The 15,337-nt window shown below is 37.0% G+C and overlaps 1 protein-coding gene across 2 annotated transcripts in view; it reads right to left on the reverse strand.

Moving 5' to 3' along the window:
• The window catches only part of PALS1 (protein associated with LIN7 1, MAGUK p55 family member), a 56,060-nt gene that overhangs the window by 13,417 nt on the left and 27,306 nt on the right, over nucleotides 1-15,337 (reverse strand). For both annotated transcript variants that reach the window (XM_061463341.1, XM_061463340.1), the window contains exons 2-4: nucleotides 12,142-12,647; nucleotides 6,601-6,809; nucleotides 300-377 (exon numbers count right to left, since the gene is read on the reverse strand). In XM_061463341.1, coding sequence (XP_061319325.1) covers nucleotides 300-377; nucleotides 6,601-6,809; nucleotides 12,142-12,508 — 654 coding nt within the window. In that variant the 5' untranslated portion in view covers nucleotides 12,509-12,647. The remainder of the gene's footprint in view (nucleotides 1-299; nucleotides 378-6,600; nucleotides 6,810-12,141; nucleotides 12,648-15,337) is intronic.

A 15,337-nucleotide genomic window follows, 5' to 3' on the forward strand; every position in this document is an offset into this window, starting at 1 on the left:
AGCTCATGTGTTGCTCTGACCTTACTGATCTACTGCTACATCATTTATGTGCAAATTACCCTGTTATACATGAGAATGTAGCAAGGGCTGAATACACTCATGCACTATACTTGATTAGAAGTTTCCATTACTTGCTGGGAACTGGAAGCTTCTCCTCTTAGTATTGAGATCTGCAGAGCTGAAGAGTAAGAATCCATCCTTGCCCAGTCAGCACAAGACATTTGCAAAAACAAAAAAGTTATACTGAAAACCACATAAAGAAATACTTCCATTAGATTAGAAGTTTCATTTTGTTTTACCTGCACATGAGGGGCATTCAGCAAAGCATTAAGCTCCTGCCCATCCTTATGGTGACTGGGTCTCAAAACACTCTGTACCTAAAAATAAATCAAGTAATAAAGCTCTTAATCTTCCCAATGATTTATCAATCTTTCCTCCCCTACTCAAGCACAAACCCAAATGCAATTGTTCTTTTCACTCAAAGTAAAGTATATCCATGTAGTAGTTACACTGGCTGACTAAACTTAATCTGGTACACATTAGGAAAACATGTGATGAGACCACAGGATAACTGCAGCACATTCTGCCTCAGTAATTATCTACCAAATCTAAACTGGTATCCAGTGCATTACATGTATTTGTCAGTACCAGAAACTGGCAATAAGCTCAGCAAACATAAAAAGATGCACACACACACACACACACACATAAAAATCTAGTAAGGAACACAATAGTGAAATCCGTCATGATGAAGTCTGTTAAAGTGAATATGCTGGGTCTTTAAATGGACTAATTTCTCATTAACGTGACGATTATTCTTCTTTTTCCTTAAAAGCAAGTTGCTTATTTTTACCCAAGCTATTTCCATCAACAGGAAGACCAAAGATTCCAAGACAGATTTTGCAATGCATCCTGGAGTCCCTGCCTCAAAGTGTACAAGTCAAAACTTTAAAAGATCCCCAAAAATCAAGTTTCTTTGGCTCATTCCAAAATAATCCCCATTAACAGAAGGTCAGTTTTTGCTCAAGCAGCCTCAGTTGTCAAAAAAGGTTTATTTTCTCATACAGTTACTGAACATCGCTTGCCATCATCTCTTGCAAGTAGACTGATACGCTTATAGAGAAACCCAGGAACAGGGAAGTCCCTCTTAGCTAAACTTGAGGCTGAAGAAGATCCTTCCCATAGTCGTTATCCTCTGGTCTAATCTGACCAAAGGCACACAAATCCAAAGGCACACATGAATCCAGAAACATCAAGAGTAAATTATACATACCAAAGCAGCAGCTTCCAGTGGTATGGAAAAGACTTTTTCCAAGAGCTTTTTACTCTTCAGGATGAGATAATGTGACATCATATAATCAAGAAAACACATGTTCCAAAGTGAAAATAATTACATTTTTTTTTGTGTTCTAATAATACCTAAAGGCCTGAAGAGCCTCTATCTTAGAAGGAATTATCTACAGAAATACTAACAACTCTTGGATGGTAGAGTAACAGTAATGAAAGAAATTTTAAATCCTAGCAGAAGCCACTAAGTTAACTGTTCCCATGGAGCAAGACCCTTGGGCTGCCAAGCAAACAGTGTCACATGGAACAAGTTCCTGTGCTTGCTAATAAACCTGGCACAATCTCCAAAAGCCCTCCTTTTGACATCCCTAGAACATCCCTCCTGGTGAACAAATCTAGTATAGCTTACAATAGTCAAACAAGAAGCCAGATTTATTTATTTCTTTAAAACTGATTTCTTAGCCATAGAGAACAGAAAGAATTCAGCTTCTTAGAGGCCTGACTTTCAGTCATACCTCTGAATTGGTCAGGAAGCTATTATCCCTGGCTTAGCCTGAGTTTTGCCATAGAGCAGACGGAGCACTGTAAAGGATACATTTCACTAACAAATATTCCTCTGTGTTGAAAGAAGAGATTCTTATATGCAAAAGACTCTCATAAAGCTTTATTTTCAGTCTCTAACTTTAAAGTGACTTTCTTTTCTTGAAGAAGCTACAAGATTTTAAATCCTTATTTATTCCATCTGAATGACCCTTTTACAAGAAAGCCTATTTAGAAAGCAACTTAGAAGTCCTGCAAGCAAGATACCTTTTGAATGCAAGGTCAAACACTGGGGATTTGATAAAGGAAAAGAAAGCAACCAGGCCCAACCAGTCACTCTGCATGCAGTGAATATCATTTAATCAAGTTGAATTTCTGCTTTCAATAATTTGATTATTCAAAACTTTAATCACATCCTCCCTCCCCTAAGAGAAAGACGCATTTATTATTTGCTTATTTAACGAAGCTCTAGGAAAGCATCAGGTTGCTATATACATCACTTACTACACCAGTATTGCTGCATGCCAGATTCCTTTATACCTTTTGTTAATGAATTCCAGTTTTATCAGATGAGGAAATTTAAATACAGGCTGTCATTCCAGAAGTGACACACTACAGGCAGCATAGCAATCCATACTAAATATGTAGCAATAATAGTATCTTCTTAACTCTTCAGCCTAGATCTTATTGTTAATTTTGTAAACTTCAGTTCAAGCAACTTCCCAAAAGCTACCAATTTGGTTTCACTACACATAGCACAATTTGGAGGCACATACTGAAATGATACTAAATACTCAGAATTTAACCACGTCTGCAAAATCATTTGTCATTTACTCTCAGGTGAGCAGGTCTGTTAGAGGGAATATACAAGCACATTCTAGTGTATTTATACCAGAAGTGACAGGCTTCCAGTGCATCCTCTCAAAGTAATGATGTAGTTCAATTGCCTGCACTTGCTGAAGTGAACAGTAGCAAGTCTGAAACCTTCAGAAACATAGCCTACATAATTTCAGCCTATTAAGTATATTTAACAGCAAGAACATCTTTAAGGTATTTGATACGTGCTGTTACAGGCCAAAAATTACAAACTGTCTTGAATGATGCATCCAATCACAACATCATAAAACGGTTTGGGCTGGAAAAGACCTTAAGATCATCTAGTTCCAAAACTCCTGCCATGGGCAGGGATGCCTCACACTAGATCAGGTTGCTTAAGGCCCTGTCTGGCCTGGCCTTGAATACCGCCAGGGATGGAGCTTTCAGAACTTCTCTAGGCAACCAGTTCCAGTGCCTCACCCACAGTAAAGAATGTCTTCCTTGTGTTTAACCTAAATCTCCCCTGTTTGAGTCTTACAAGGTCAAAATTCAGACCATGGTCCCATAATCCTTTCCCCCATCTTGGTCCATTTTAAATGGACTTAAAAATCAATTTAATTACACTTGATCTTTCCTGGCTATTTTTATTTAAGACTTGGAGTACACCACATTACATGAAGATTAGCTCTCTAAAATAAATTTCTTAAGCTCAGGTGCTTCATTCCACCTTTTAAAGTCAATTAAAGTTTCTTTTTAAAAGTAAGAAAAATCTTCAGCTGCTGGTGCCTGGTTATCAGACTCCTGAAAAGTTAACTGCACCAGTACACTACTAGTTTTAATAATTTTCTAAGGGAGACTAGAATATAAAAATGCACCATTCTACTGTCATGACTGCTAATGGCTAAAAAAATCCAAAATCAAAAAGTTTTCACAACACACTGTTGGTAAGACACTACATTTTAAAAAAGTGATTAAAGAGTAAAGAAAACAGATTTTTTTTTAAATTAACTTCATTGCAAATGATAATTCTCCCCAAACAGACTTCCATAACTGTAGTTTAATTAAATATTAATATTTACCTTTTTTTTTAAAAAAAGAGGATGTTCCACGTTGCAATATGAAATTATGTTGGAAACTGTCTTTTCCTTCTAGAGCTACAGAAGCATGTGCTCTAGAACAGGTTCTCTTCCACACCATAAAACCTCAAATAAAATGTCTGTAGCTTTAAATGAGGACATGCACTCCAAACCAGTTTGAATTAAACAGTCACTGATGACCTGTGCACTGAAATATGCACACGAGATTACTTGCCATTTAAAATTAATGTTATGCATGTATCTGCTATTTTTCTTTCTTGTGATGCCTTGTGGCTTTTATCAAGACGTTACCAGTATCTTAAACCCAGGCATTTGCAATTCTTTTAGAAAGACCTTGAAGTAAATAAACAATAAGTAAACTGTTTTTTGGGGGAGCTTCTCATGCCTATGTTTAGGGATGGAAAAGAGACATAACCAAAAATCAAAGTACAAGAAAAAACCTGGGCATGCAAGACGGACATTTTGACAGGCTGAAAAAAACCTCACCCCAAACCCAACTTTTCCTAAAGCAGAAATTATTTCTTCCCATACTGCTACCATAACAAATACAGTAACCTTTCCAAAAGGAGTAAAGGATCTCAAAAAAAACAAGCATAAGCACAAGCATCTTGTATTCAGGATGTACCAGGAAGTACAGAGTGATGTGCATGGAGGCTTCAAAGTGTTCATCAGACACTCCTGTCAGTTAGAAATATTTGTCCTGAATTTCTGGCTCAATTGTTTCAGGATGCTATTTAACATATTGCAAAATACAAGTCACTTAAATACACCCAAAGATGACTCACTGGGAAAGCAGATTACATCTGAAAATGGAAACAGACATATGCAATATATTGACTTTTCAGGAATTTCAAGACAAGGATGGGAGATGAAGAATCAAAACGAGTGCCTCTCTTCTGGGTGATAAGAAAACAAATTTTAGATTAAAGAAATATTTTCTTTATGCTTAACCTTCTTCATGGATTGCTAAGAGACACGAAAATGGCTTTACAGCACTCTCTGATTTTAGTATTTATCAAATCACCTGGAAAAGAAAGAGAGGAATGTGTTGGGAAGGTGAGGGATAGGGAAGATGGGGAGGAACATGAAGATTTGAAAACAGATGTAGATTTTTCCCAGGCATATTTTCTTGAAAATTGTATTAAGCAGCAAATAAGAAAGTATTTCATATCCATGAAGGCGAAAAAACAGCTTTCTTAAGAAAGCTATCTGTAACTTTCTATATTATAAATGAAGATTCAAAAACTCTGGCTTGTATCTGAATAAAATCCCAAGCTAGGCTTGTGTCAAGTGGGTGTTTGGGAAAATAGTTTACAATCAGAAGTTAGATGAAAAGGTTTCTTCAGGCTCACAGACATCAAAGCAGCCTACTGAGGATCCTATAGCACCCTACAGCCTGATAAAAAGCCAGAGGAAAGCTCCTATGTAAAATACTCCCACCTGGCTTTGTCACAGTCTTGCTGACAAACCTAAACAGGAAAATCCTGAGCTGCAATTTAGTCAGCACACTGCACCTGTAGATAATATTTAGTTACATCCCTCAAGAATCGGTAATTTCTTCTGCAAAAGAAGTTCAAGCTTGCTACAATGCTGTTTTCCTTGACTTACAAGGTTAAAGTCTAGAAAAAGGAAGAAGAGTGGAAAGAACTGTTGAAAAAAGAAATTGCTTCAGGCAGAAAGAAAACCAGACCACCCCCCCCAACAAACAAACAAAAATACAAACAAACAAAAAAAACCCACAAAAAAAACACAGAAAGAAAAAACAACTTGCTGGCATACTGTAACTGGAGTGATGTACCTTTGAGTAACTGGAGAATAGCTATGTACTGGTGCAGGTACTCCCAACTGGTGTACCAGAGCATGTTTTTGAATGTCTAAGTTTCATTCATGGGGTGCTAAATGCAGGAAGATTTACCCAGCCTCTGAATCTGGCTTTGCTGAACACTGCAGTGCTATGCATGCACTGATACTGGTATTCAAGCTCAGAGTTTAAACTTTAAACGTATTAACAAATGTGTACCCATATAAGGTGTAGGAACACTTTAATATATACGTGCACCCGGCCTCAGAAAATGAAGATAAAGTTACTGAGCAACCCCTCAGAGTGCCTTGGCTGCACCCAGCCACATGCAGAAACTCATTGTGTTCACAGCAATGCTGTGAGTTTTCTGTAAATTACTACTATTGCTTATAAAGTAGGTATACAGGTATTGCCCATCTATACTGAAGTAAGCATCAAAGAAAGTAGTTAAGTTGGCCGAAACTGTAAAAGATTAAAGTTAAATATCTACCTCAAGGAAATTTCTAAAACAATACTTTAATACTTTCTAAAAGACATATCAGATCTTACAAGAAAGCTGTCATCTGTCAGACAAAATTTAAGTGCAAGCTGACCAGCACAGCAGTAATTTTAACACTGAACGAAGGTATTAAAGCACTTTAAAGCAGTATGCTTGTTTCAAGTATGGTTGTGTTTCCAGAGATGCCTCTCAATTTAAGAATCATGGCTCAGCTCAGAGGAAAGTAAGTCATAGAAAGCTGCAATTCAATTCCTGAATACTTAGAATAAAGAATACTAAAGGTAAGGAGTTAGATTTTCATAACTACTCCCTTTTCCTATGTTTAAACATAGTACCTTTTCTGTTTCATATCTACCCATGCTAAAAAGGGAGTTTGTATCCCAAAATATTGTTCTGGTTACAGTTTGGAAATCTGGAAAAACCAGATACAGCAATCAGTGACTATTATAAACCGTTTCATATTCACCATTCAATGTCAGACAAGCTTGACAGGTACATATTTCCACAACAGCTATGATTTTAGGTTTCACATGTATCACAGAGAAGCATACTGTACATACCTCTTGTGCTAGTTCTTGTGCATTGGAGATGAGAGGATATGGAGGGCTGGCTTTGTTCATATGCACTGTAACAGCATTGTGTATCTTAAAGGCATTCTGAAAATCAGTATTTTGAACAAGCTGTAAAATGAGAGAGATATCCTCTTGGCTCTGAGGGTCTACCAAAACATGCTGGATATGCTTAAGGGAAGTTAACAGTTCTTCCACTTCTAGGTAGGAAATAACAAAATACAAATAAGATATGAGTTAACAAGATGCATGGTTAAGCAATGTTTATATAAAGATTTTTATAAAAAGTTTTTTTGCTGTTCCTGTTTTTAACCAGCAACGACATATGCATATTCACTCTGACTTTTAGTAGCAGAACATACCTGAATCAAAAAACGACCACAAAGTTAGTAAAAGGAGACATAAGAAAAAAGCTGATACTGTTTAAATTTAAATTCCTATTGCAGGAGCAGGTCTTCTCTAAAAGAAATCATAAAAGATCCAATAACTGCAGTTCATGTATAGCTAAATGTCAGAGGGACAATTTTGCCACATGAAAATAACTCCTTTGCTAAACTGATCTTAATCATGGAACATTCAGTTATATTCATAGAACCATAGAATATGTGGGTTAGAAGGGCCCTTCAGAGGTCATCGAGTCCAAAGTGTAATTTTGATACATCATTCCATGTGTATCTGCCATGGCAGATAACTAAGTATTGCTTAGTTATAGAATGAGTGTTTGATAAGTAAACTACACCTAATTTTTAAACAAAAAATTACGCTCAGTCTTGGCACATTAAAATAAAAAGGTATGCATGAAAAAAAAGTCAACTGTCAGTTCTGAAAGTCATCTGCACCAGAAGAAGGTCTGTATCTTTTACCTACAAGATTATGAGTTCTATTTAGACTATAAAATATTTTAATGAATTTTAATAATCAGTTTCTACATGTTTGCAGAATACTACACAGGTACTAAGTTACTGAGCTTCAAAAACTACTCTGATACTTTATAGATGCTTTTTAAGGACTGTCAAATGAACATGTTTTTGAACCAATCAGGATTTCTGCAAACTATGTCACTTTCCAGTATCAAGTACTGAGGAACTACCTAAAACAAGGAATATGTATTGCACCTATAATGTGAATCAACTCAGGTAAGAAATCCTCAAGCAGGCCGAAAAAACAGTGGATGTTTTGAGCCTGAAATAATGTATGCATTCTCACACATTATCTGACAAAATCTTTTCAGCCACAAGAGGCCAGTCAGCTATCTTCCGTTTTAATAAATTCAAGTAAGCTAGAATTTTGAATCCTGATAGTTTCAAAAAAATGAACAACAAAGAAATTCTCACATTTTAAAACTGTGACTTGATAATGAGGTCAATCTCCCTTACTGGTCTCAAAATGTCAGCGTGGAGAACTTTTAAGATTCAGGAACCTTCATTTATTAGTTATGAGCTAAATGAATGACATTAAAATAGGAATGCTATCAAGACATCATCTAAATTGCACTTTTTACATGAAAATTCACAGGGGATTACTAATCACCAATTACTAACCTGGCTATATTCTGTGAGAAATTTCCTTTACCTAGTTTTAACTTCAAATTCACCAGTACTCTGAACACAATGCTAGACTCGAGCACAAGATTAAAACAGCTGATAACTGGGCACATGAAAACTGTAATTCCTAATAAATTACACATTTGAAACAAGTTTAATGGTTTTCATTTTGGACAAAGAATACCTACACGTTTTCAATTCCGAGTTTGCACGTCAGTCTTCTGTATAATAAAAGGAAACAACCAATACAGAGCTAATTCTGTACTGTCTGCAGGACAATAAAAAAAACAAACCCAACCCTTCCAGAACCATTCCACACATGCCAAAAACATCCTGCCCACAGAAGGTCAAAGGCTTCTTCCTGTAACTACCAAGGAAGCTAAGTGCAGTAGTACAAAAGCTGCATGGAAAGGTCAGATTCTGGCTGTGCAGGATATTCCACAGGTGAAATCCCGTACAGCTCACAACACTAATTAAGGCAGCCAATGTCTCACTAGAGAACTGTATACACAATATACCGCTTACCACACAGAGGGAAATGCCATTTGGAGAGAAGGCTAAAGAATACTCTACAAGCAAGAATATTTGCTAAATAGGACACTGTCAGCTGGCAAAATTCTGATCTAGGGCAGTATGCGCACTATCAAAGCGCCTCAGCAACTGATTCTCCCAAGTCAGAGAAGTGCACTATTCAAGCATTTAATAAAAACTGTAAACCAGTCAGATGTTACTGTAAAGTTCCTACTGATACCTGCCCAATTAAACACACCAACTCAAAATTCTACCAGTCGTTACTGTTACCAGATTCAAAAAACAGTAAGGCATTACAGAAGAACCTCACCTCTTCTGACTCTCCCTATGCCTAAACTATTTTATTCCATTATTTTTTGTCTATCCCCCCTTATATATCAGAGGATTCAAATACATAATACCCATATGCGCACACACAATTCTAAAATATATTCCATAAATACATTTTATTCTGCATAAAAGATGTCCTATTCCTAGATGCCTCTATGTATTCTTGTTTCAGCACTTTACTATTTCCTTCTGGGTCGCCCTTTCTGTCAGACTATCACAGTACTCTCTCCTCCCTGCATAATTCCTTTCTATACTGAATCCTTTGTGCTGGATGCAAAAGCCCTATACCAAATGATATGCCTCCCCATGGAGCAAAAAACCAACCAACCAACCAACCAAAAAAACAAACCCATTACAGTTCTAAAAGAGAAATAATGCTTAAAAGGAGTGACATGAAACATTCCCCAAAAGCTAGTAATCCATTGCCTAGTCCCTTTTTTAATAAAAATAACTCACATACACATCTGTCTAGTTCTCTCTAGGTTCCCGATTCTGAATTCTAAATCGGAGATTAGATTTTGTTGCATGTTTTTTGTGTTGGTAGTCTTAAAAAAAGAAAAAATCCAAGCAACAAAGACTCCATCTCTAGACATTTCCTACTGCAAGGGTTGTCTGGAGGAAAAAAGATCAGTAAAAGACTAACATCTGCATTTACTCACAGAAAAATGTCAGGGTTCTTTGGCAGAACAAGTCCATTTTTTAACGGCAGATCAATTACCAATCAAGTACTTTTTAAAAAAAGTCTTCTTTTACAAGTAGTGTTGCAGCCTTTCTTCCATTAGGCTATGAAATGGCTGGAATGTGACTGAGCACTGCGAGATATGCACATTAATCAAAAGACTGCAGGGCAAAAGTATGCAACTGCAGGGGAGGACACATGGTCACAGCCTAACATGTTAGATTAGAAAAAGAAAATAGCTGCTGTTTATCATCTCAAACAAAAATTTATGAACAGCAAACTTAAGATATAATTGGATTTATTACATGTCAGCACTAAGATCTTAATTCCCAACCTTTTTACAGATCCCTAGAGTAATTCTATGTGCTGGTATTAGCACACTAATACTCTGCATATTACTTGAATCACAGGGCTAAATACTGTTTTACCCAAAACTGTTTCTGAAATTTTATTTATAAATACTAAGTATTAAAAAAACAAACCCCAAAACCCAACCCAAAGCCAAACAAATAGGCACATTTTCCTCTAAAAACCCCAGTTCACTGTAGCCAGAAAAGGTTCAAAGTGTCAGTTACTCATTTAACTAAATTAGCTGAATGGACTGCAGCAAACAAAACCTCTGCATTTTATAGGAGTAAACTGCTATGAAAAACTCAGATATTTACATGCACATGTTCTAAGTGCAAATCAAGTTATTTCTATTAAGACAGCTGTCTAAATCATATACTGTTTTTATAACAAACATGCTCTTTAAAATTATTTTGCGGCCTGTTTTATAAATACAATCCAATCTCCTTAATCTAGTCTGCCTTTTAAGATGAAAAGATTAAGGCCTTGGCAAAGATCTGCCACATTTAATGCTGGAACTTATGGAACATTTGCAAAACTAAAAATACAGACAATCAGGTCAATATTCCTATTTTAAACATATATTTTTAGAAGCTCTACTGACTACACACACACCCAAACCACAAAAAAGCAAAACTAAAATCAGTATTTTAAAAAAGACTGAATAAGGGTAGGTTTTGGACAAAGTCAGGGGCTAGCAAGTTTCTCAGAGACCAAAAAGTTGTATACGTAAACTTACAAAAAATCAGGCCTCTCCAGTTCAGGTATCGGATAAAAAAGCAGAAGAGATAATGAACTCAAATCTTCTCTATGAACCCATATTATTTTGTGAGTGTGCATGTGTGTATATATGCTTGTAAGGCAACATCCCATGTCCCAATATTAATCAGGGACAGCTTTCAGAATTTAAAAAAAAAAAAAATTCTTCTCAAATTCAGCATTAGTGTCAGTATGATTAATCAGGAAACTGGAAAAAGGATGTGCTTAAAAGTGGAGGAAAATTTTGGAAGAGGCAAAGTTACTGCAGAAGAACTTTGTTAAATTTAAAATTATGACTCAGTTTTTCACAACACTGATGATTGAACAGAAATTTTTTATGGATTATGTAAGTTAAGAGATTCCCAGCATTTCATTTATGACATATTTTTTAAGTTTGCAACTCAACATCACAGGTGAGTATAACAAAAGCACCACTCTTAACAGAAGTTCTTAACTATTATAAATCCTCCTTCTGAATCTTAAGTCTACTTGATCCAAATTGTTACTATGATTCTGTCCAGCAAGGAAATAGAGGTAGTATGTTTGCATGCCTGTCAATATTATGTCATGACTTCTCTGATTGAAATAGATGCTTATGAAGCCCTGGTGCATATATAGATCTATCATGATCTAGCCTAACCACATCTCCTAAAGCTCTTTGCCTTTCACTTTTACTGTTTGACATCAATCTTTGCATCTTCTGTTTTGTGTTCCCTCTAAGAAAAGAATTTCACAATCAAGTATCTAATAATGACAACTATAAAGCAAACGATTTCAGAACCACTCTCTTTAAAAACTACTAACATTACATTTTCATCAATGTCCAAGTGTTAAGGTAAGCAGATTTTCACTATCAATGTCAACACTTTAAGAGTGTAAATTATATTAGGTGAAAAATTGATAATGCAAGACAGTCAGAAGAAATCCCCAGAGTGTTTCTGAAATATTAAAACCTTGTGTTTTGATTTTAAATTACAGTAAGTGTTTATTAATTGCTTAGTCTGGTCTGTGCTTCATCAAACATAATACAATTGGGTATTACTTGCATGGTTTTCCCCAGCGTAAAGACAGTGAAGACATCCACTGAATTCATTAGTTATCTACAGTGTATTTGACTGGTCCCCCAATGAATCGGTTTTGAAAAGCTATTTGCTGAAGCACACAGCCTGATGCTTGACTAAATAAACAAATAAACCCTCAAACCACCCAAATCCAAAGAACCAGAAGACATTAAACCTGCATATGAATTAGCTAAATTGCGTTTTCAGTGGCCCAAAAGAACATTAGTATCGTATCAACTAATTATTTTCCCTATTAGTCCATTCATTGCATTTTACCTACCTAGTGTCTTCACAGTATAATGAGGACTCTCCAAAACAATTCCTTCTTCTGTGTCAAATATAGGATTATCTATTCCAGTTTTAGGAGGAATTTGTGCCAGCTTTTTTAGCCTCATAGAAGCAGTAAGGTCCAGTTCTTGTTTCTTTCCCTCTTCTTCCCGTCTGCGCCTTATGTCCTCCTGTTGCTGTCGAATTCGTTCGAGTTGAGCGCTCCGCCGCATGGGCATCATCCTGGAGCCCAAATCACCAGGGCAATCAACCCCCATTTCTCTGTGCTTCTGAGGCTCATCAGGAGATGCAAGATACACATTTTTTACTTCAATGTCAGAATCTTCTGTGATATGTCCATTCATATGAGAAGTTGTCATGATTGGTTTTAATTATTCTCTTCAAACAGAAATGCTGTTATTAGGCCAGTTTTCACTATGACGTTGCATAAAATCCATTATAACTTCAAAAATATTTCCCTTCCATCACAAGACAGCTGAAGAAACATCTAGCAGGACTCTAATGAAAGATATTAGAAAGAAGTTAGTGAATAACTGCATTAATAAGACAACACCAAAGACAATTCTCCAGGTCACAGAATCATAGAATAATTAGGGCTGGAAAGGACCTTAAGATCATCAAGGTCCAACCCCCCTGCCATGGGCAGGGACACCTCACACTAAACCATGTCACCCAAGGCTCTGTCCAACCTGGCCTTGAACACCACCAAGCAGAGTGCATTTACAACTTCCATGGGCAACCCATTCCAGTGCCTCACCACCCTCACAGTAAAGAGCTTCCTCCTTGTATCTAATCTAAACTTCCCCTGTTTAAGTTTGAACCTGTTACCCCTTGTTCTATCACTACAGTCCCTAATGAAGAGTCCTTCCCCAGCATCCTTATAGGCCCCCTGCAGATACTGGAAGGCTGCTATGAGGTCTCCACGCAGCCTTCTTTTCTCCAGGCTGAACAGCCCCAACTTTCTCAGCCTGTCTTCATACAGGAGGTGCTCAAGCCCCCCCATCATCCTCGTGGCCCTCCTCTGTGCTTGTTCCAACAGCTCCAGGTCCTCTACAATTTAGAGACAAGGATGTCGTGCAGGACAGTGTTGAGCACTTTGCACAAGTCCAGGTAGATGACACTGACTGCTTTGCCCCTGGCCATCAGTTCTGCAACCCCATCATAGAAGGCCACTAAACTGGTCAGGCAGGATTTCCCCTCAGTGAAGCCATGCTGGCTGTCACCAAGCACATTGTTGATTTTCATGTGCCTTAGCATGCCTTCCAGGAGAATCTGCTCCAAGATTTTGCCAGGCACAGAGGTGAGACTGACTGGTCTGTAATTCCCCTGGTCATCCATTTTCCCCTTCTTGAAAATGGGGGTTATATTTCCCTTTTTCCAGTCATCGGGAACTTCACCTGACTGCCATGATTTTTCAAATATGTTGGACAGTGGCTTAGCAACTTCATTCACCAGCTCCTTCAGGACCCACAGATGGATTTCATCAGGACCTATGGACTTGTGCACATTCAGGTTCTTAAGATGGTCTTGAACCAGATCCTCTCCTACAGTGGGCCTAAGGTCCTCATTCCCACAGTCCCTGCATCTGCCTTCCAAGACTTGGGTGGTGGGGTCAGAGCATTTGCCAGTGAAGACTGAGGCAAAGAAGTGGTTAAGAAACCCTTGGAGAAGGCTGAGTTTCTTAAAGGCCCTCAGGTGTCACAAAAGGTGTAACTTGTCCTCCACATTTACATAGTGCTTTTTCCCCTACTAAGAACTACAGAACCCTCATACATTTGTTTCACACATTTAATAAACTTGATACTCCAAGATTACAGAAGAATTACTGTTCAAACTAACCTTCAAGCCTCTTGTATTTCCTTATCGAAGCAGTGGAGATTCTACACTTACTACACACATTTACAAATTAGAGGTTTTCTGGAAGTTCTCACTCAGTTTTAGTTTATCCTTTTGTTCTTAAAAAGTCCAACACAAACCATACTTATGATCCTACAAGCACTAAACAGGAGTAATTTATTATAAACAAGAAGCTCAGAAGAAGTTTAATAAGTTAAATTCAAGTAAAGGTATTTGCATTTATTATTCATAAATTGAGGCATTTTTATGTAGACATCACTTCCTAGGTTCACAGACAGCAAATTGGGCATAGAGTTCTTCCAAGGTTATTCTATAAAGCAGTCTGGAGCTGCACTGACAAAATTTGAAGTAGGGATAAAGTCCTACAACAAGGGTTGGACTACTCTTAGTAATTCCTATGGGTATGTACTAAAGCAGAAAGAATTAAATACAAGAGTAGAAATCCTTGTGTGAGTGGTACAGAAGTGTAGATTTGACAGAGAACAATAATTTCCACAGTCAAGTAGTGACATTCCACTACACTCCTTACACCTTATTTGTTTTTGCATTCTTGATGATTTAGACTCAAGAACTTAAGTGTCCTGATAAAAGTAACAGCTCAGCACTTACTTATATATAACAATGGGTTTTATACCACATTGCCTTTCTATATCAAAGTCAGTGATACATTATCCTCACTAAGACCAATTAAAAGGTCATTAAAAAAAAAATCAATAAATAGTTGTGTTCAGTATTACCAACACTTAATTATTCAAGTTTCTTTTTATTAACGTATTTTGTAGTATTTCCTCTCACTAGTTTAAGTTTTATTATACACTTGAAGCACCAAGATCAAAAAAATACCTCACAACCAACTTTCTTAAACCAAATGTTTGTGTTTGGAGGAGGAAAGGAAAGATGCTTATGTTGTAATTAAGCTGAAAATTAAATATCAATAGTTCTGTTTTGGAGGAGCACCAACAGAGACTCCTACACAAGTTTCTGCCAGCCTGCAATTCTAAAGAAGTACAGCTTTTCATTTTCATAAGGAGCAGGACACAGCTACCTACAGCAACAGTTTCCTTTCTTTCCTGTCCAGCCACAACTAGCAGTTATCACCAAAAACTTCAACGTAGGAAATATTAAAGCATTTCAGTGGCAGTAAAAATTATTTTTTGCCTTTAAAAGATACTTAACTGCGCTGCACTGATACACGAAAGTTGTTTCAATGCTCAACATTCCCATACTGAGAAAAAAAAAAGAAAAAAATCAGGCAACAAAAAAAAAGCCCATCAATAGCTGCACAGTAGTGGGGCTACAACTGCAAGTACTACATAATTATTTGGCACCTC

Source organism: Pezoporus flaviventris, unplaced genomic scaffold (genome assembly GCF_033815535.1).
Source record: "Pezoporus flaviventris isolate CSIRO_AGI_PZ_B2104156 unplaced genomic scaffold, CSIRO_AGI_Pfla_v1 ptg000036l, whole genome shotgun sequence".
NCBI classification, from domain to species: Eukaryota; Metazoa; Chordata; class Aves; order Psittaciformes; family Psittacidae; genus Pezoporus; species Pezoporus flaviventris.